Genomic DNA, 21,643 nt, shown 5'->3' on the forward strand with positions numbered 1-21,643 from the left:
GATCTTTCCACGTGTCGACACATACAAGTTCCTCTGACTTGACTCCTAGGCTGGGGAGATCGGGTACTCTTTAATCTCCCGGAAGCCCGGTATTTTCGCTCCCCCGTTCTTTGTGTACTGTTGGCCGCCATTTTGGTGCCATCAATAGTTAGTACCTAATAAAGGGTCCCTGGTCGCCCAAGCCAATATCATTTCGAGCAACGCCGACTCTCCCTCCCTCGACACCCCCATTTCGAAAGGAGACCATCCACCCCGCGGCACAGATACACGAACGAACGTTGCGAACGAGCCTCATCGAGCCGATCCCAAAAAGCCATTGCAGCAATACCGTCCGCCTCTGTCCGCCGTCCAGACCGCATCTATCGTATTCAGCAGGGCAGTCACAGGCTCGCGAGGTTAGACCATCTAGGTCCAGGGAAGCAACATCCGCATTTCCCGGCTCCGACATACGAAAATGCCATCTTCACCGCATACGCCGAGGCACTCTCGGAACTCGTCCGCTTTCGATAGCTTCTCGGGCTCCCCACAAGCTCGACGGCTCTCCAGATCGTCAGCACAGGACCCCTCAGCTTCATTCCGCAACAGCTTTAATCAACAGGATGCTCTGGAGCTGAACGGGAATGGCATGGGTAACCTGGCGGACGAACTCGCGGATGCCTTTTCGGACTCGGGAGACGAAGGTGACTACATCGATGGAGATGGCGATAGTGAGGTGCTAGGCCCGGAGGGAGATGAGGTCCAGCATGGGCATTCGACTGAAGAGGAAGAGGAGAAGGTGGGCGCCAGTAGCCCAACAAAGCAGAACGGCGACAGATTAAAAGCTGCGAACCTGACGATTCTCTCCCCACGCCGGAAACACCAACGACAAACGAGCAATTACGATGGCAGTGAGTACGGGTCCGAGTCTGATTTGGACTCTCCTGGCATGCCGCCCGGACTGGTTGCCAAGATGGACGCTGTAGAGTCGCTAGCCCGGCGGGGGACAGAGAATTACGGTGGCCCAACGGACGACGTATTCAAGCGAGTCACAAATGCGTTGCGGGATCTCGGGTCCCAGTCCAGTGTGGAGGCCAGCGCCTCAAGGTTTGAAACACCATCCGATTGATCATGAGGAATTTGGCCAAGCTAACAGAGACGGCAGGTTGATAACGGCACATTCTGCGCTGACCACTCACCTGAACCATCAAACACGTCAAATCCACAACCTCACATTTCCTCTATTATCGCCTCTTGTCGCACCCCCGGACCCCGAGACCATCGACGACTTGATCCCGCTGCTCTTATCGCTCTCGGACACGATGCCACGACCCTCGACATCGGCATTCAACTCGTTGACGGGCCTCCATTCAATCACCTCTGACTTGGTACAAACCCTGAATTATCTCTCCGACACACTGCACATGTCCCGGCAGACAACAACAACAGCAACAAGAAGATTGAGGAGCGCAAAGGAGATCGTCGCCGAGATGAGGAGAGAAGAAGAGCTTAGGGAGGAAGGTGAGCGCTGGCTTACGAGGGGTAACTGGGGGGAGCGACTGGAGAAGAGAGAGTGCGCAGGCGTATGCGGAGAAGTGATCGGCGGATTCGAAGAGGTCTGCAACGGATGGCGGGAGAGATTGCTGGCGCAAGCAGAAGCACAGGCCTAGGTGACGGAATGAGTTGAGGGACTCATATTAGGCGGTGCAGGACATCACCCGTGGCCAATAGTGCCCCATCATTATTTGGTTTTCTTTGTCTATGGGGAGACACCTGATATCATCCTTTTCGTTTCTTTTGCTTTTCTTGCACACAACCCCTTGCAATTTCTTTTGTCTATTTCTGGGGCGGCTTGATCACATGCTGGAGAGAACAAAGCCGCAGCGAGGCATGGATATTGGGAGGATGATCCTACAACTATAGATAGATAGAAGTAGCTCTTGTTTAGAGACATCGTCAAAGAACGAGCACAAGAACGAATTATGACTGGATGATCCTGGGCGTCTGATACGCATAAGTGAGTGAGCGAGCCGAAAGGCACACTCGCGTCCAGACTCGACAATGCAGAGCAACACGGCCTGCAGGTGGTCGAGTTCATTGGACACGTGTGTGAGGCCATCGTATCGCGACCTGCTGCTCCTCTGTTATTGCAGCCGTGTTCTCCCCGGGCCACTATTTGGTAGGTAGATTGGAGGCCACTTGTAAGCGGCCGCAGGCCAGGTTTCTTGTCCTGCGGCCCAAGACCCGGCCAAAACATGCACTGGAATTCAGGTGGGGGAGACAAAAAGGGGGCAGTGAGGGGGAAGACGCGCGCGACTGAGACGCGTTGAGTGGCGTTTCGTCGCCCGTTGACGCGACCCTCACAATTCCCATCTCCAGGGCCTCGTGTTTAGGACAGTGCCATTTCTAGTGTCACTGTGCAGGCTGAGCACGGAGCTATCGGGAGCTGGTGTGGCTGGGGAGGCAGATTACAGCAGACACTGTGCGCGATAGCCAGCTCGTCCCGATTGGCTGGTGACACGCTGGCCGGAGTCTCCACGCCAGGGAGTTTGAGTTGACAGGCCAGCGAGAGAAGGGACACCAAAACAAGCGACTGGATGACTGGCAGCTGGATAACCAATCGAGTCTGACGGCCTGGCTTGGGCGGGAGGGGTGAGGCTTTGTTTCTGCCGCACCACGTACCGCGCATCACGTTTATCCTTACGCGCGTGTCCTTGCCCGCAGCGCAGACCAACATCTTACCCACTGGCGAATGCATCATCACACCAGACTCGCAGTCCAAATACGCAGGACGGCTGCCCTTGGGCACGCTCAGGCACGCACCGACGTCCGCACATTGGCGCACACACACTGACGATTTCACATCGTGTTGACGACAGGGCTGCGGGTTGAGAATCTGAGCTAGCTGCGGAACGTCCCGCTCCTGTTTGATAAGGCGTTGCTGGCCAGTCTTGTCAGGAAAGGGATTGGAGGCATCCTTAGCCCGAGATTGGTTCTCACGCTGGTACAGAGGTAGGAGATGAGAAGAACAGTAACAGGACGAAAGTCTTGGGGAAAGTAGATGACGCTGGCTATGTCCGGACTAAATCCCTTCAGATAAATAGGATTGAGAGGGTGAATCGTTGGTTTGTTAGGGTCATGTACGTCGGACTGCCAAAAAAACACACACACAAACGCGCACTTACACGACCACATACCGGGTTTGCATGGATGGATGCACAACTCACATCAAAAACAACAAATATGCACGCGGGCAATGCCACAAAATGGCGCGCAAAGACACAACAAGCGGTGGACGGGACACTTGGCAGAACACTAGACCAACTGAGACTTGCTAAAATGCTCTGGCCGGTGCCCGTATTTATTTGTTATGGGAGTAATAAATAGACGTCCACAACATCTATCTACCTGAAGCCATCCTTTCTTGGGGCCGCTCCAGTAAGCAGACAGTGTGCCCTGTTCCATGTGCGTGCTCACGCCGGCACCTACCGAGCTCTTGGACGCGGGAACTACCTCCAAATGGAAGTCGGCAGTAGAGAGGCAGAGACCGCGACCAAGCAGGTAGGGGTCTAACGGGAGGTGAAGTGCGGGAAAAACCGAGAACCCGTCAATCGGTCCATGTTTGCAACGGGTTTGGAGAAGCATTGGGGGGGAGGCAGAGAGGGAGGACAGGATAGGTGCATGCATCAGGTATAACTAGGTAGAATGGGCAAAACAATGAAAGGTTTGACACACAATGCTGGATGCAAACCAAATTATCCAGCCCCTCGATTCCCCTTCAATGCCATTCTCAGGCTCGATTCATGGAACAACAGGGGATCACGGTCCTCTATTATTGTGGTGGTTGTTGTTATTGACCCGCGCGTTTCCTGGCCGTCCGCGGTCTTCCTTGTCAGAGCCCGCCCGGGCGCAGGGGGGTCCCATCCTGGCGTCTTGGACCTTTGATTGGCCACGCGCCTGTTAGCGCGCCCTTCTGAGTCCTAGGTCAACCTCCCTCCAGCAGCAACATCCCTCACGAACTTGAGCCCGCGACCCTCTTTCCCGCCACCCCCAGCGCTCCTCTCAGCGTAAACCCGGCAAAGCCCAGTACCGCACCCGCCCACCTCGACCTCTATCCTGCTACTTGGATCTCGCACATCACGTCTCGCATCGCCAGCTGCCGCGTCTTGCATCGCCACGAGCCTCCCCTCTCTAGGTTATTCTCCTTCTCATCGCGGCTTCGGATTCTCTGCTGCGTATTTCATCTCTTTTCGACTTCAACCACTTGGCCAAACGAGCGCCCTCAGCCGAGCACCGTGCCCGACAACCCCCCCAGTTGCTGGGTCCTTGCGAGATCGAGACGATGCGATAGACGCCTTCCGAAAAACAAAGCCGAGATCTGCTGGACGGTGCTTGGGATTGCGCCCTCACCGTCTCGCCTGGACTCTCCCTCCGCCCTCGCCGCCTGTTCACCTCATCAATCAAGCGTCGCTTCGCTTGCCTGGCAATCCTCCGCTATCCTCTCGCGCCGTCACGACCCGTTCTCCCCACCGCTTCCCCCACGATCTCTTTAATCAGGTACTAGGAGTCGCAACCCGACCGCGTCTCAACCATGGCGGCACTTCCTGGAGCCGCCGGCATCGCTGCCTCGAGTCATCATCGCTCTAAGCGAGCCATGGACGAATCCAAAAGCCATGCCGCCGCTCCTCGCGCATCTACTCCTCCTCCCCGCTCAGATCGCGGCCGCTTGGAGCCCAGACAGACTCTCGACAATGGATCCAATCGTTCTCTTCGTAGCAACGCAAGGAAAAGCGACGCCACCCGTGCGAGCCCGTTCGATGTCGACGCCGTCGACAACGCTTTGTTACGCGAGTTCCAACGACCACAGCGAGAGAGCACACCGGGTGCCAGTCCTCATCGTAAGCGACAGCGGATAAACGGTGATCGGTTGGTCAACCATGCAATGCATCAATGTCGTCCCTTGCTTACCCTTCCGTAGATTCATCCCGACTCGTTCCGGCCAAGACCTGCAAGCTAGCTTCAGTCTTCTCCATGAGGATGGATCACCTGCTACCCCTTCGAAACAAAAGAAGCGTACTCCTCACGGTGAACTGCACTTCCAAAAGAGTATGAACCCCTCCGATCGCTTCGTAAGTGCTTGATATACTGACAACTATCGTAGCGGAGGAGGCAAACCGCACTTTCTCACACCTGCTTCGTGCTGAGCTCTTTGAGAACTCAGTACCCCAAGCAGCAACCCCAACTCTCTCCCCGAACCAAGCTCTCCCCACAACCTCCCACATCCCCGCCAACGATGGCACTCGGGCTCACACACCTCCCACTAATGCAACCGCGCCTTCATTGCCGTCTTCTTCATTAACGCCATCAACACCCCACAAGAACCTCTTCTCATACATGTCACCACGCCACCACAGCAACGTCGCTGGACACCCGACTCCCTCGAAGACACCACAAAGCCGCCACGGCCCCAATTTGGATACTAGAGCTGAGATATACAGCCTATCGCCAGTACGATTTGGCAGCCAACAGATGCTGCTCAGCCCTAGGCGTCAGCCAAGGGCTGTTAGCAAAGTGCCCTACAAGGTCCTTGACGCCCCCGAACTGGCCGATGATTTCTATCTGAACTTGGTGGATTGGGGGAGTGCAAACATTCTTGGTGTCGGCCTGGGTTCTAGTGTTTACATGTGGAACGCGCAAACCAGCAAGGTAAACAAACTTTGCACGTTGGAGGACGACACCGTGACAAGCGTGTCATGGATACAAAAAGGCACACACCTTGCTATAGGGACCGGCAAGGGCCTAGTGCAGATCTGGGATGCAGAAAAGGCACGAAGACTACGAACAATGACTGGTCACACAGCGCGTGTGGGATCCTTGGCCTGGAACACCCACATTCTTACCTCTGGATCGCGCGATCGACTCATCTATCACCGCGACGTGCGAGCTCCCGACCAGTGGTTGAGGAAACTCGTTGGCCATAAGCAAGAAGTTTGTGGCCTCAAGTGGAATTGCGAGGATGGGCAGCTGGCGAGTGGTGGTAACGACAACAAGCTCATGGTCTGGGATAAGCTCTCAGAAACTCCGCTTTGGAAGTTTTCGGACCACACCGCAGCCGTCAAGGCTATCTCATGGTCTCCTCACCAGCGCGGCTTGCTCGCGTCTGGAGGTGGTACTGCTGATCGCCGTATCATCTTCCACGACACCGTCAAGGGATCAGTCATCAACGAGATTGACACAGGTAGCCAGGTCTGCAATATTGCTTGGTCAAAGAACTCCAACGAAATCGTCTCGACTCACGGCTACAGCCAGAACCAGATCGTTGTCTGGAAGTACCCTTCCATGACCCAGGTGGCCAGTCTGACAGGACACACCTATCGAGTGCTGTACCTGGCTATGAGCCCGGATGGCCGAACGATTGTGACTGGAGCTGGAGACGAGACTTTGAGATTCTGGTCGACATTTGGTCGACGGCCAGGAACTCGAGAGGATGGTGACAACGGAGGTCGACTTGCTGACTGGGCTGTTATTCGATGAGCTTCTGTATTTGGAGGCAGTACATGTTTTCATTTGGTTGTCACCCCATCGAATTTTCTGGCCAGTTTGGATTCTTCATGTTGACGACGTGTCATCCGTACACTTGAACGGCCGATTTATTACATGCCGTCCATCTACAAAAAGTTTGGGCGTGGAGAGCAAGTGGTTCTCAAAAGTCGCATCTCACGCATTATGGAAGAATACCCTGAGGGATATCGCATCATCTGCATTAAACGGCGTCGCATCTGGACTTAGGCTCTCCTCTGGCTTAACGGAGGGCTTTACGGGTGGTGGTGTTGGTCGGGTTGCTTTGATTGGGAACATTTTGGGACATTGGAAGGGGCAGGCGGATATGCCCCCTTGAATGAATGGACGGGTTTGATGAGGGATGATGATCTTGGGCGCATTGCTGGTCCGGCTGGCAAAGGCAGAGCAAAGCAAGCAAGCGAAACAAGCTCTGAAGTTACAGCAATTGTCTTTATCTGCACTTTTGTTGTTTGTCATTTGGCCTGCATAGCGCAATGGGGCTGTTTAGCTAGGGCACAAAGATGCCACATGAATATAATGGACGGGTTGATACCCTTCCTTCAAGTTAAAGCGTCATCTTTGTCCCATGCATGCCGTGATATGTAGACCGATTCGACACATGAGCCTTCAAAAGGAGACCGAAACCGGTCAAAGGTCTTGGGGCAGAGCGTGATGGTCATAACACGACGTAGTTCTAGATCACATCACATCACAACTTGTAAACTGCCCATGTCTGATCTCTCCGAGGTGTCTGCAAAACAAGGGGTATTCTCCGTGCATATTGGTTGTAATGAACGGTAGGTTCTCATCAACTTAAGAACCAGCAGGACTTGAAACGCTCCATACACCTCCAGCCAAATAAAGTAATAAACAGCCAATCAATCATAATAAGCGCCCAAACATCATGCCAAGGATGAGATTGCAGGAATCATCGGAACAACAAGAACGCAACAAGGCCCAGAACATCGACAACGTAACCGTCTACCAAAAGTTCAACATCAAGCAGCGGGTGTCTCACCCGACTTCCTCTCCCGAGTCGCGTCATTACGCTCCCCGTCAACTCCAGTACTGGTCGAGCCCCTTGTTTCGTCGAGAAGAGGGATCTTATCCACACTCACTGGCCGAGCGGCTTCATCTGTGGGTAGGGAGGTGTCGCCCAACATGTCTTTCTCGCGGGCTACTTCGTTCATCGATGGGATCTGGCTGGTAGACACGGAACCAGTCGCTCCTTTGTGAATCTGGTCAGGAGCGGAGGATCCTTCCGGCCTAGGCCCCAAAGGAGGCGAGTGTGGCATGTGTTCTGGCGAGTTCTGCCATTGAATCACCTCCGCCTTCATAGCCTCCAATTCCTTCTGGAACCGAACACCAAACACGTCAATGTAGTATGTGGCGCCGTTGTAGATGCTCCATGTAAAGACCGCGATGAGGAACACGGTGGAGGCCCAGCGGCTCAAGAACCAAAGAGGGCAAGGAAGCATGGTGAGAACAGCGTAAGAGTACTGAATCATCATGAAACAAGCTTCTTGCATGCGCTCAGGTCGTGCCAGCACCAACTTCCCGATCCATGTCTTGGAGTACGACTTTCGCAGCCAAGTGAACGAGGTGGGCCGACCGGCCGCAATCTTCTCCTTCCGACGGACCGTAATGAAGAAGTAGTACGAAAGCTGCCAGATAGTGTACGGGATCGTGCTCCAAGCCAGCATGGAGACAACGTTCGCATATGCAGTGGGTGATCCTGGAGGCGAAGTTTTGACGGTCCAGATCGCTGGAAATCGTTCCCTCTGGGTTTCCGGAGACAACAGGTGGACGATGCAATGTAGAGTTGCACAAGGCATGATGTGAATGAAGAGCGAAGTGACCTTGTCGAAGCTGTGAAAGACGAGTGAGTTGCGCCACATGATGATAGCAACTGCATTGTTTCCAAACGCGAGACAGTAAGCGGCAAGGAAAAGTCGCTTCGAACTAGGGAAGACCCAAATGGAGAGGAAGAGCAGAAAGTTGACGAAGTAGCATAGATCCGCCAGGAAGTAGTGGTAGCCGCGTCGATGGTAAGTGAAGAAGCGGATAGGCATAAAGTACAACAGTTGCACCGTGTACCACAGGTGGAAGTACTCTGGGAATCCGCCGATGAGGTATCCGCTGACGAATATGTTCATGACGCCAAAGATGAAGGACACCTTTTCCCGTGCGCTGATAACCTTTGTGTCGTTCCAACGCTTTCCTAGCTTGTCGACACGGCGTTGCATCTGCTTGCGGTAGCGATCGAGCTGTTCGTCAGCCGAAGGAACGCGGCGCCGCCATTCCTCAACCATGCGATCACGAGCGAGCGCTGTCTTGGACTTGATCGCCTCTCTCGATCGCCTAACTTTGTCCGTCTGAGCAGAGATGCCCTTTTGCAGCTTCTCAAGCTGCTGGGGCAGCGCGAAGTTGTCGAGTAGATCGAGGACTGTCAATCGATCGAGAGGTGGCAGAGCGTCCCAATCTTCATGGTTAGAGCTGCTGCCAGAGAAGGATGGATTTCTCGAATGAAGCGAGCTTCTGGGTGTCGTGGCACCTAGCATTGGTGTATCAAGTAGGGAAGAGTCGGCGGGCAAGGAGTTGGGAGAGGCAGGAGCTTCGGGCCCGGGGGTAAGGACGGGATCGCTATCAGTAGAGATGTTGTCGGATTTGAGGCCGTGGGAGGCACCCGAAGGTGCCTTGGTATCGTCATCCATGGTGTCGTTCTTGGTTGACGTCGTGCTTAATCCGCGCGTCGAGGGTTGCCGTGTAGGTGGTAGCTAAGCTCCTAGCTATTGGAACGAACGTTAGCAATCATAAATAACCAACAGAAAGGCAAAACAACGTTGCCAGGAACGAGAAGAAATACTCACAAGGCGAGGGATGCAGGGGCTGCTCTAGCACGGACGGGGGAAGGACGGTGTAAGGGAGCGCAGCGCGAGTCCAAGTACTTATACAAGGCCAGCTGCACAAGCTCCAGAGACAAGGGAGGGAGGGACCTGGCGGTTAGAAAGTCATTTGTGCTCTGCGAGACCCTGAAGAAGCGGTGACTAGGAATGGAGAGGACAAATAAGACAGACGAAGAAGATAAAGTGAGAAAAAAAGAAAGGAAAGAACAAAGGGGACAGAAAGTGAAGGGAAGCACCAGCGGTGACGGAACATCCACGTGGGATTGCCTGGATGTTCAAGTCCCCAACACCTCTCACGTCTAAGCTGGACCCCAGACCCAGGCTGCCTATGATGAAAGCGACGGGCTGAAAGCTTGCTGGGGTAGTGTGGCACACACTGCCGGAAGAGCTGGGTAGGTATGGAGTACTTGGTCGATCCGCGGCTCATTCTCGTCCATATTTTGCTGGAAACACTTGTCTGGTATTGATATTTGTGAAACGCTTTATCTCTTCTATTAACCAGTCTACTCTTTGACGAATATTTCTTCATACTGAAACTACGGACTAAAGTCACTTCATGGCTCCAGCTCCAGCTCCAGCTCTCTTCGACCCCGTCGGTGGGGCCAGGTAGCCACTGGCACATGCATTTGCGCCACAACCTGGATATCAGCTTGGATCTTTCCATCGACTGGCGATCAAGGGCCGTTTCAGGGCACAACTTTGCTGTCATCGTCCAGGCAGGAATCGCTTGCATCATACCTACTGAGGCCACCAAGCGAAGCCCTTGAATCCGGGCTCTGCTTCGTCACCTCGCCTGCAACTGCATGTCATTCATGCCTTGGAGTCAGATGCACTCTAGTTCCAAGTGTGTTTCAAAACCAAATCCACTGCGAGTATCACGATACCCAAACCCATCATGTGAATCCTTGACCTAGGCCAGACCCGTTCTATTATTGGTCGTTCTGCCAAGTTGGGATGTACGTGTACAGTCGTTGACTTCTGACTGGTTGTCAGGGTTTGGACGTCACTCTAGCTCTCTTACTGTAGACAACTGATGATTACTCTGTTTATTGAAAGGCACAGTGCACACACATTTGTTCTCCTTCTTCTGCCTTTTGGTACACCCCGTCTTGCTTTCTTGCCAGACTGCGGCCATGCTTGGGCGGTACGTACCGCTTATCGGTAGTGCCTTATCCGCTGTTTTTTGTTGGATGAAATTGGCGGCACACAGGCACGGGCCATGCCCCAAGCTCGTCGCACTGAGAGAAGCCCCAAGAGGCTCCCGCCTCAGGTACCAACCAGCCAGCCTTGGTCGTCGCGCGACGCGTTATCCATCATTTTCAAGCGTCGCAATACGGCAAACGACATTCATCTTTACCCACCCATTCTCGCCGTCGACTATGCGTGCTCGTCACATCGAATTGGAAGACTTTGCGGCATAGCATTATTCGGTCTCCGAGATTAGCCTTAACGCGCTTCCTTTCTGCCTTTTCTTTGCGCGACTCGCCGGCGCACTGGGTCCCCGGCCACTTGACGCGCCCTCTTCCTCCGTCGCATTCGCTTCGCGACCCGTGATACCCCTCTAAACCAACCTCACTCTCTTCTCTCACACCCGTAAACCTCCCCTCGACCACCGATACCCGGGCTTGCTGCCCACCGACGCCACCATGGGCAAGCTCATTCGTCTCGAGTTGTTCAGTGTGTTATTCCCTCTCGCTGCAGGTTGAGTCAAGCGACGAAGGACCCCAGAGCTGACTTGCGCGCGATAGACTTCAAGTCCTACAAGGGCCACCATACCCTTCTCTTTGGCGATTCATACTTCACTTCCATCATCGGGCCCAATGGATCTGGGAAATCTAACTCGTAAGTCGTATGCAGTCGTCCTTGCGCCGCCCGCTTTGCTAAATCTCGCCAGTATGGACGCCATCTCCTTCGTCCTGGGCATCAAATCTTCCCACCTGCGCTCCGCCCACCTCAAGGATCTTGTCTACCGAGGGCGAGTCCTGAAAACTGCCAAGATCAACGACGATGGCTCGGCTCAGACCAATGGTGACGCAAACGGCCATGCCGATGGAGACGACAAGGCTTCCCGAGGTGACCCCAAGACCGCTTGGGTCATGGCCGTGTACGAGGACGATGCTGGCGAGGAGCAGAGGTGGAAGCGCTCAATCACCAGCCAGGGCGCCAGCGAATACCGCATCAACGACCGTGTCGTCACCGCTCAGCAGTACAACGAAGCCCTCGAGTCGGAAAACATCCTTATCAAAGCCCGGAACTTCCTCGTCTTCCAGGGAGATGTTGAAGCGATTGCGTCACAGTCCCCTCAGGACCTCACACGCTTGATTGAGCAGATCTCAGGCAGTCTGGAGTACAAGACAGACTACGAGAAGACACAAGCTGAGGCGGAGCAGGCGGTTGAGAACCAAAACTACCAGCTTCACAAGCGACGTGGCATCAATTCCGAGATCAAACAGTTCCGCGAACAAAAGAAAGAAGCCGACAACTTCCAGAAGAAAACAGATGATCGTGATGCGGCCATCGTCACACACAGCCTATGGAAGCTGTATCATTTCCAGAAGGCTATTGACGATTCATTTAACGCCATACAAGACCACCAACAAGAACTTAAGGAGTTGCGCCGCAACGTCGAATCTTTTGAGAAGCGTCTGGAAGCCGCCCGGAAGGAGCAAGCCTCGGCGAGTCGTCAGGTTGCTCGCATCGACAAGGATATCCGGGCCAAGCAGAGAAGTATTGAAGACAAGGAGAGCAGTCTTGTTCCGATCGAGGAAAAGATTCATGAATCAACACAACAAGTTGAGGGCCTACAGGCCCAAATTGCCAAGGTCACAAAAGAGCGTGACCAGCAGGCAGAGATCGTACTCAAGATCCAGAAGGATATTGAGAATGTGGAGAAAGCCCGAGAAGTCTTCGAGAACGACTACAAGGAGCAGATGAAGAAGCAAGGGCGAGAGGTCAGCGATGAGGACCGAAGGGAGTACAACACTCTTCGTGCCCAGGTCATGTCTCGCTCTGGTCCAAATCAAGCCAAGCTTGAGAATCTCGAGCGACAGCGAAAGGCAGATGAGGTTACGGTCAACAACCTTAAGGGAAAAGTCGACAGTATTGCGGCAAGCATCGAGAAGATCGAAGCGGAGCTCACGAGCATCGACGAGAGGAGAACCGCAGCACAGACTGCCTCCAAGGAACTCTCACAGGAAATTGATACCAAGAAGAAGGAGTTCAACCAACTTCAGTCAGAGCGTGTCAGAACCAGTCAAAAACGAACCGAGCTCGAGGAGAAGCTTGAGGACGTGGCCCGGAAGCTCAGGGAGGCCGATGATGGCAGGCGGCAGAGCGCCAAAGACACCCGGATGAAGGAGATGGTGTCTGCTCTAAAGCGCATGTTCCCTGGTGTCCATGGCCGCATCGGTCAACTTGTCAAGCCGAAGCAGAAGAAGTTTGACGAAGCTATTTCTGTCGCCCTTGGAAGAGACTTTGACTCGGTTGTGGTCGACACGGAGAAGATCGGTGTCGAGTGCGTTCAGTATCTCAAGGAGCAGAGGTTCCCGCCAATGACCTTCATCCCCCTGGACAACATCAAGGTCAATGCTGTGAACACTGCAGTCAAGGGATTTTCTGGAGCCCGGTTGACCATTGACACTGTCGAATTCGATTCGGTTGTTGAGCGAGCCGTATCTTATGCATGCGGCAGCTCTATTGTGTGCGATACCCTCGACATCGCCAAGCACATCTGCTACGACAAAAAGATTCCGGTCAAGGCTGTTACGCTCGAGGGTTATATCATCCATAAAGCAGGTCTTATGACAGGCGGTCGTGGGCCTGAGTCAAAGAACAAGAGGCGCTTCGAGGAAGCTGATGTTCAGAACCTTCAACGGATGGCCTCCAAGCTCAAAGATGAGATTGAGCGGTTGCCAAAGGCTGACAGACGTGGCACACAAGAAGAATCACTGCAAATCGATCTGGCTGGATTGGAGAGGCGCCTGGCAGCTGTCAAGGACGAGCTGGCTGCTTTCAACAAGAACCATGCAAGTAAGAAGCGTGAGTTGGATAACCAGAAGAGGCAGCTCAGGGAGCTGGAGCCCAAATACCAAGAGCAGGCGGCACAGCTGGAGAATACTCAGAGGACATGCCAGGAGTTCCGAGATGCTATTGCACAGGTTGAGGACCAGGTGTTCGCAGACTTTTGCGCGCGACTCGGTTACAGTGATATCCGTGCTTACGACGCTTCCCAAGGCAAGCTCGAGCAGGAGGTTTCGGAAAAGCGCAACCAGTTTGAGGTCCAGAAGCAGAAACTGTCGAGGCTATTGACTTGGGAACAGTCCCGCAACAACGACACAATCGCCCGGATCAACAGACTGCAAGGCGTCATTCGACGCGTCCGTAACGATGCCAAAACGTATGTGAAGGAGAAGGACGAGATTCAGAACGCGATGCGAGATGAGCAGGAAGAGTTGGAGGCTCTCCAGGAGACTCTTGAGGAGAACAAGGCCGAGCTTGCTGAGAAGAACCAGAAGGTGTCCGAGGCCAAGGTCGAGGTGCAAAAACGCAGCAAGGACATCGATGAAAACCTGAAGGAGATCAGCGCGCTCGAAACGACCCTGCAAAAGAACAGTGCCAGCAAGTCAGCACTGCTCAGAAGATGTCGCCTGGAACAAATTCGCATACCCCTCGAGGAGGGTACCTTGGATGATCTGCCGACCGAAGACGATCTCCTTCGTCAAGATCCAGATGCCATGGATCTAGATGACGAGGACGAGGAAATGATGGATATGGCAATGGCGACCTACGGAATTGCAATCGATTTTGACAGCCTCGACGAAGAGCTTAAAGCCGTGAGTGGCCCTCTGGGTTTCGTTTGGACAAATTCACTAATTGCATGCAGTCGGACGATGCGAGTGTTGAAGAGAGCCTGTCAGACAAGATTGCAAATCTGACCTCCGAGCTGGAGAAGCTGAATCCCAACATGCGAGCGATGCAGAGGTTGGAGGACGTGGAAACCAGACTCAAACTCACGGAACAAGAGTATGAGGACTCCAAAACGGCAGCACACGAGGCCAAGGAGGCCTTCAACGAAGTCAAGCAAAAGAGGTTTGAACTCTTCAACAAGGCCTTTACCCACATCCAGGAACAAATATCGCACGTCTACAAGGATCTTACCCGATCAGAGGCATACCCCCTTGGTGGTCAGGCGTACCTGGACATTGAAGAGGATACGGATATGCCATACCTGTCGGGCATCAAGTATCATGCGATGCCACCGCTGAAGCGCTTCCGAGACATGGAACACCTGTCGGGAGGTGAGAAGACGATGGCTGCACTCGCGCTTCTCTTTGCTATCCACAGCTACCAGCCAAGTCCCTTCTTCGTCCTTGACGAGGTGGATGCCGCTTTGGATAACGCCAACGTTGACAAGATCAAGAAGTACATCCAGGACCATTCGGGACCTGGAATGCAGTTCATTGTCATCAGTCTCAAGGCTGGCCTCTTCCAAGACAGTGACAGTCTCGTAGGTGTATACCGCGATCAGGAGGTGAATAGTTCACGCACCCTTACTCTAGATGTGAGTTACCCCCAACCCACTTGGTTCTCCGTTCGCTTGCTGACTTTGGATACAGTTGAGAAATTACGCATGATGAGAACTGAAATTCTGAATCTTTTCTTTCGTGGAGCATGGGTGGACTCATGAGAGTTTTTGCTGCAACTTGGAGTATTGAGCCTTGCGAGCTCTGCACGCGCTGTGTCACATATGAGTTTATGAGTTGTTACTGCGCTGGGAATTCATGTAAAATTACACCGAATACGTAAATCATGCAGCGCTTAGCGGATTGAACGCTGATTAGGCGCAACTTGTTCTCTACCTACTACCTACTTAATCAGACTTCGTACTATCGATGGTGGTGAAGCTGCATAAGGCTGAGAGTTGGGGCGGAGATGAGGCTAGGCTCGTGCAAGACGGGTGGGTCCCATGCAGACCAAGCCACACCAGATCCCAGGCAGCTGGCAGCCTGTCTTGAGACAAAAGAAACTCCTCCAACCCGACGTTAGATATCCAAACTCTTCCCCATCAAGAATTCAAAGGCGTACTAGGACCTCTTTGCGCCCCCCGTGCGAAGCTTGGAAAGACTCTCAATCGGCTGCATATTCTAGGCCTACTCCATCGCCATGTTCGATCGCCCATAAAATGGTTGTTGGGCCACGCTTTGTTCGAGACGGCAACCTCTATCGCATTCCCATGCTCTTGTCGCGACGAGCCGCAACAACCTGATCGGGACCCGCGCAGCCCCTTCCTGCTATCTCATCCTCTCGAAACGCTGCCATCGTACCATCGACCCGATTGAAATCCCCGATACCATTCTATTCTCCGTCTGCGCAAATCCTTCCAGTGGCGATCATCCTGCGATTCGCGACCGACACCATGGATCTCGCAGTCACTCTCATCAAGTCCGTGATGCGGGCTTTCTACCAAACTCGCGACATACTTGTCATCGATGCGCTTATCCTCCATGAGGCGTACGTCTCTCGATCTGGAGAAGTGTGAGGCTCCTGCTAATGTGGTGTGGTGGCAGGCTGAGAGATGATGACCTGGCCTACCTGATGGCCATCAATACAAAGGACCTCCACAAGATCTGCGGCAAGCTGCGTGAAGATAGATTCTTGACTGTGTATGCTTTCTCTAGTCTTCAGGGGAAACAAAGCCACTGACTCTTGGTGCAGGCACACGCGATCAGAGCTGCGAGAAGGAAACCCGAGACCGAGCAATCGAACTTGGTACTACATCAATTATCGAAATACCATTGACGCGATCAAATGGCGCGTCTACACGATCGACAAGGAGGTGCAGGGCACCACGCAAGTGGCCAGCGAGAAGAAGGAATACTTTTGCTCATTCTGCAAAGCGGAGTGGACAGCCATGGAGGTCTTGGACAACGTTGGTCCGGATGGTTTCCTGTGCCATCGCTGCCACCATACACTCACGTTTGAAGCAGACCGAACTTCGACCGGTCATGAGCAGTCCACTCGCCTCAACAACCAGTTCAAGTTCATCAGCGAGCTCCTGCCCAAGATCGACGCAGTCCACATCCCCGAATGTGACTTTGATCGCGCCTTTGCCAACGCTCGCCCAGTGAAGCGAGATGCGACACATCAGCGTGCCCAAACCGTCGCGGCGGACGCCGGCGCAAACCGACCCATGGCGGTTAAGGGCTTGACAAATACTGGGCCTCAGTCTATCGCAGTTAATATCTCGACTTCTGATGGGCCAACAGATGCTGAAAAGGCGGCGGAGCAAGCGCGCAAAGAAAAGATTGCCAAACAAAACGCGCTGCCATCCTGGATGTCCAACAGTACAGTCACCGGAGAGTCATTCTCGGCAACTGCTACACCAGGAACTACCACGACTATCAAGAAGGAGGCCGCTGCAAACTCATCACTTGCTGCTGCACCTGACACCAAGGCTACCACTCAGATTGATGATATCTTTGAGAAGCTCAAAGCAGAACAAGCTGCAGAGCGGGCTCGGGAAGAGGACGAATTCGGATCTGAGGAAGAAGACGAGGACGAAGATGAGTTTGAAGACGTGCCACCAACAGGCAATGTATCCAGCCGGGACACTCCTGTCACACCAGCAATCAAGCGGGAAGCGACTGCAGACGGAGACAACTCGGATGAACGACAAGCGAAGCGAGTCAAGGTCGAACCTGAGCCGGTAGTCAAGAAGGAAGAAGAGGAAGACGAGGACAGTGAAGAAGAGATTGAGTTCGAGGATGTATAAAAGGCGCAGATTTGCATACGCCAATGGTTTTTTTCTCCTTTCTAGAGGCTACAAATGCTCGCCATGGGCAGGCTGGCTTGATGTTTTAATAACAATTTGTTCAGGGGGATGGATGGATCTCAAGGACTGGCGAGAATGGATCCATTGAGACAGGAGAGAACCAGCCAGATTGGTTTTAAAAGCCCGCGAGGGTAGGGACATGATACTGTGTTGATATCATTGCACAGGGATACGGCAGAGGGCGCAAAGACTACTATAGACAATATGAATCAAGGAGCGACAACTCCTCCTTCCACCTTGACAAGACGAGACTGCCAACCCGTGCGATGAGGGTTTCAGAGCATTCCATTCACACTATATCATAAAGCCTGCCTATTCACGATAACATGCTTTCAAAGAGGAATAACTGATAGTTACACAACCCTATCATGATCTTGCAATAGCTCTGCGATTTATTATTATATTATGACGGTCCTCTTACAATTTCTAATAAGATTGATGTTATGTTGTGTTCCTATCCAAACTCCAGAACGTCATATTAACATATCGAATCCCCCGTGGCCCTCGATCATTTCCTGTAACATCTTGAAGGGCTCTCCCACATCGGTTCCTTGCAATTCCTCCCAGTTGACTCTCCCCAAGACATCGTCATACACCTGCTCTAGGTGACCTGCCTCTCCTCGTTTGTCCCAGAGCTCGAACGCTCAGTGAATGTGTGAGAGAATCATCTCCCGTCGAGTGACGCTGTTCACCCTTCGGAGTGGGTAACTAAGCAGGGTCGAGAAAGTAGTCCTTGTGCTCTTCAATATATATATATATATGCCTTGGTGTACAGATGCCGTTATGAAAAGCTGTCTCTCGTTTCTCTTCCTAGGTATATGTAACAAATGCCTTTCGTTCACTCACTGTCGTGCAAGGTCCTACCTCCGACGTTCATCGTAAGCGGAGACTTGCGGTATAACCCTCCATCCTTGTTGTGCAAGAGGGAGGGGCAACATCTCATAGGTTGAGTTGTTTGACCATAAATACTGTCTCAGGAGCTGCATTGGCAAAGCTGCATAGCTTCAGATCGAAGAACCCAGGGGGCAATAGTTCCCCCATAACAACAACAACAACTAGCTCCTCTCTGTCCAGATTAGCAATGATGCTTTGGGTTGGCGATTGTGATGCATACTGATAAACTTATGTCACTTGGAGTTCCCGAATGCTCCAGTGTTGCTGCCTCTGGGTTCGAGATGGACATCCAAGGTCAAGACGGCGTGCTTACTGTCCGCCGATTCGTCACCCTTTCGGGTGCTTATCACCAGTTTGTGACACCTGTCTTCTCCACCAGCACGGTAGAAGCCCAGCCAGGTGACTGAAGGCGAGATCAGGCAAGTCGATCATTCTAGGGGATGCACCAGCGACGGTAAGACCCGGCAGGTGATGAAGCTGTAAATGGGGGCAAAGGAATAGGGGGCACGAGAATAACCTCTCTTCTCTGGGGTGTCCAGCGGCTTTTGTTCACTCGAGATCTCTGGCTCGTGTTGATATTGTGATGATATGAAGAGAAAGTGAGCAAAAGGCGGGGGGAGGGGGTATGCCAGGAGAAAATATGTAGATTGTGTGCAGAAGCATTGTATATTTTTCTCCCCTTCTCTAGCTTCTTCTTGAAAAAGCACCGGGTACACACAGCAGTGATTCATAGTCGAGTTCTCGACAGTGAATCACTGAAGTTATCTGCCAGCTGGCGATAACTGCCAAGCTCTTGCAATTCCTCTCTCATCCTTTTCTTCCTTCAAGCTTCTCCTCTCAAGCTTCTTCTTCTCTTACCACAGTAACTCTTGTTTCGGCTCGATTGTTTTCGTGATGCCTCCTATCTGGGGGGAAGAGTACTTGGAGGAACTGGGACTAGAGTCCTGGGAGCAAGTCGAAAAGATGGCAGAGCAGGCTCTTCAGGAGAAGGACAGGCAATGGGATGCAGAAGCCGAGTCGAGACGTAACCGAAATACAGCACAACGCCATACACCGGTAAGCCAAACCTTGTGGCTGTTTGCAGATAACCCTCACTCACTGTTCGTCTTTCTTAGCCACGAAAAGCTGCGGACAAGGTGACCAGCCGCAATGAGGAGGAGAAGCGCCCTCGCACTCATCCTCGCCTTCGGAGAATCAACAAGACCAAGTTTAGCAAGCGTATTCGAGGCTCACAATCGGATTATTCAGTGCCAATAGTATCCCACTGGACAGGTTCGGAAGACAGCGCGCAATGAGACCCAGCATGAGCACCAAACTGTGGCTCCAACCAGCCATGACTTGCCACCAAGTCTCCCGAGCGACCAAGATTCTCTTGGTGGCATGTCTGAGATCCGTTCCGTTCACGATCCGCCAGATGTCAGCGACGCCGAGTCTTCAAGCGGCAACAAATCTGAGTCGACAGAACCAGAAGACTGCCACGCAACCGGCTCTGGAGACATAACGTCGTCGGACGACTCCGGCACCACCCATCAGGAAGCCACTCCCGAGAGAGACGTTGGCGTTGATATGGACGAGTAAAAGATAGCTCTCATGGCCCAGATCGTTCAACAACCCCAGGTGCTTCCCTGCAGGTTGGCTTCATAGGTACCTAAGCAGGTAGAACAAACATACCACAATCGCACCATCCTTTGGAGAACCCTCCCTCAGTCGTGATGCCAATTCTCGTGACTTGCTTCTCTCGATGTATTCAGCGCTGGGTCGGTTCACTTCTTCCCCCTTCCCCCGGAGGGAGGGTGCTCCCAGGCGTTCGTCAAAATCTCCGCGTCTTCTGTATCTCATCTTCTCTTCTTCCTCACTCTCCCCATCCCCTTGGTTGATATTTCGAATAGAATCTCTACTCTCATTCAACTCATCTGATGTGGAGCCTGATGAGCCTGTGTCAGACCCCTTCGCCACCAGAAGCCCTATGTTCCATGCTGGGCTCGAGCGATATGGCAGAGAAGATTTTGTGAAAGCACTCCCTACGACAGGTATGTCAGCTCCTCTAATGTCTCTAGATACAAGCCTGATATTTCTCTCCAGAGAACAACAAGTCCCAAACCTTGGTGACCTGGAGCGCTTTCTTACACGATACCTAGTCACATCAAGTCCCTCAACCTAAATCGCGACAACAGCGCCATCTCTACAGAACTATGGCCAGTGCACTCTGCTACGCCGTGAGCGACTACATCTGTATGTACCCTTCGTTCAGTCTCGATGCTCGTGATCTGCCTAGACTTGGTACTTACCAGGCCAAAGTGTTCAAAACTAATGTAGTGCTGCAGGGGCGCTACTTCAGAGCAAATGCTCAGGGACAAGATCCTCGCCAGGGAGAGGGCTCGCGGCAAGAAGATGTGAATCGCATGAACCCAAACCTCAGGTCTACTGTGTTGTCACGCACCTGATGATTTGAGCTATGCGTGACAGCGCCGTTTCTCATTCAAATTGGGAAGATTACATCGGCACTCTCCTCTGGACCCGCCCGACTTTCTAGTTTTATGTGTAATAGAGAAGAGGGATATTAGATAGTTTGGACAGTTATACTATGACAAACGTTCTACTGTCCAGATGGGCCAACTGATTCTATCTCGCAGTACTTGACTTGGTTGCCCACCTATTCACAAACCACGCAAGCTCAAAACAGCAAAGAGGGTCAACCAACTCTTCTTAAATAGACCGAGGAAATTTATATTGAATATGATGAAATCTTCAGAGATATCATAATAAGTGATAATATTCTATAGCTCTTTCATCCATTTTTCCATCCCTCATTGATTGCATTCAGGGGGGATAAGCTAGCATGTGTGCCGCCTGGTGTCTTGTTTTCCTTAACCCAAGCCAACCATCCTCGGGGCAACATCGAAAATGCTCGACTTTCTCAATCACTCTATACATGCCAAGGGCCGCGGTGTTACGCAAGAATATATTAACCACGTCGGTACGGTCTGGGTGGCGCGACTTGGAACATCACCAAGTACATTCCCTGGCTAGGGTAGGGATGATGAACGCCAGAAGGCGCAAAGACTACTGTAGATAATATGAGTGAAGGAGCGACAATGACGGTCTTTGTAGATTAGGTATTCTAATATTCTTTTCAAATTATTACGATATAATTTTCAGGTGATTCAATCCAATTGCAATAAACACATCTACTAGAGGGAACCAACTCTACAGCGGCAGCCACCCTTGTTGCGGGCGATGGAAATGTGACAAGCAACAAAGGACAAGGCTCCCATGGGCCAACCAAGCATTTGCACTTTCTGTTTGCTACCCGTGAGAGGCCGTCCCCAGGCGTGTGCCGATTGTTTGCTTTTGTCTAGACACCCGTTGGTTCGTCTGTTTCTTATTTCAACGATCGCCACGGTTCTTTAGCATCTGCACAACCCAACGAGTTTCTCATTCTGGTGTGTGAGCACATGCCATGCCTCTTATTCTT

The 21,643-nt window shown here is 52.5% G+C and overlaps 5 protein-coding genes across 5 annotated transcripts; 4 read left to right on the forward strand and 1 right to left on the reverse strand.

Annotated features, from left to right (window-relative positions):
* Positions 1-454: 454 nt before the first annotated feature.
* Positions 455-1,646, forward strand: NCS57_01245700 (uncharacterized protein; the record flags this gene model as incomplete). The annotated part of the gene is made up of 2 exons (XM_053062130.1): positions 455-1,083; positions 1,142-1,646. 2 exons carry the CDS (start codon positions 455-457, stop codon positions 1,644-1,646), a joined length of 1,134 nt encoding a protein of 377 aa, XP_052908658.1.
* Positions 1,647-4,567: 2,921 nt separating this feature from the next.
* On the forward strand, positions 4,568-6,510 carry NCS57_01245800 (ANAPC4-WD40 domain-containing protein; the record flags this gene model as incomplete). Its single annotated transcript, XM_053062131.1, has 3 exons — positions 4,568-4,902; positions 4,955-5,082; positions 5,138-6,510. 3 exons carry the CDS (start codon positions 4,568-4,570, stop codon positions 6,508-6,510), a joined length of 1,836 nt encoding a protein of 611 aa, XP_052908659.1.
* A 1,025-nt stretch (positions 6,511-7,535) lies between these two features.
* On the reverse strand, positions 7,536-9,251 carry NCS57_01245900 (Glycerophosphocholine acyltransferase 1; the record flags this gene model as incomplete). Its single annotated transcript, XM_053062132.1, has 1 exon — positions 7,536-9,251. The coding sequence occupies one exon, from the start codon at positions 9,249-9,251 to the stop codon at positions 7,536-7,538; it is 1,716 nt and encodes a 571-aa protein (XP_052908660.1).
* Positions 9,252-11,089: 1,838 nt separating this feature from the next.
* On the forward strand, positions 11,090-15,076 carry NCS57_01246000 (Structural maintenance of chromosomes protein; the record flags this gene model as incomplete). The annotated part of the gene is made up of 5 exons (XM_053062133.1): positions 11,090-11,120; positions 11,192-11,285; positions 11,338-14,275; positions 14,326-15,003; positions 15,059-15,076. 5 exons carry the CDS (start codon positions 11,090-11,092, stop codon positions 15,074-15,076), a joined length of 3,759 nt encoding a protein of 1,252 aa, XP_052908661.1.
* A 782-nt stretch (positions 15,077-15,858) lies between these two features.
* NCS57_01246100 (HTH TFE/IIEalpha-type domain-containing protein) lies at positions 15,859-17,214 on the forward strand (the record flags this gene model as incomplete). The annotated part of the gene is made up of 3 exons (XM_053062134.1): positions 15,859-15,953; positions 16,010-16,105; positions 16,158-17,214. The coding sequence occupies 3 exons, from the start codon at positions 15,859-15,861 to the stop codon at positions 17,212-17,214; spliced, it is 1,248 nt and encodes a 415-aa protein (XP_052908662.1).
* Between the last annotated feature and the right edge of the window lie 4,429 nt (positions 17,215-21,643).

This window comes from Fusarium keratoplasticum, chromosome 10, assembly GCF_025433545.1.
Source record: "Fusarium keratoplasticum isolate Fu6.1 chromosome 10, whole genome shotgun sequence".
NCBI classification, from domain to species: domain Eukaryota; kingdom Fungi; phylum Ascomycota; class Sordariomycetes; order Hypocreales; family Nectriaceae; genus Fusarium; species Fusarium keratoplasticum.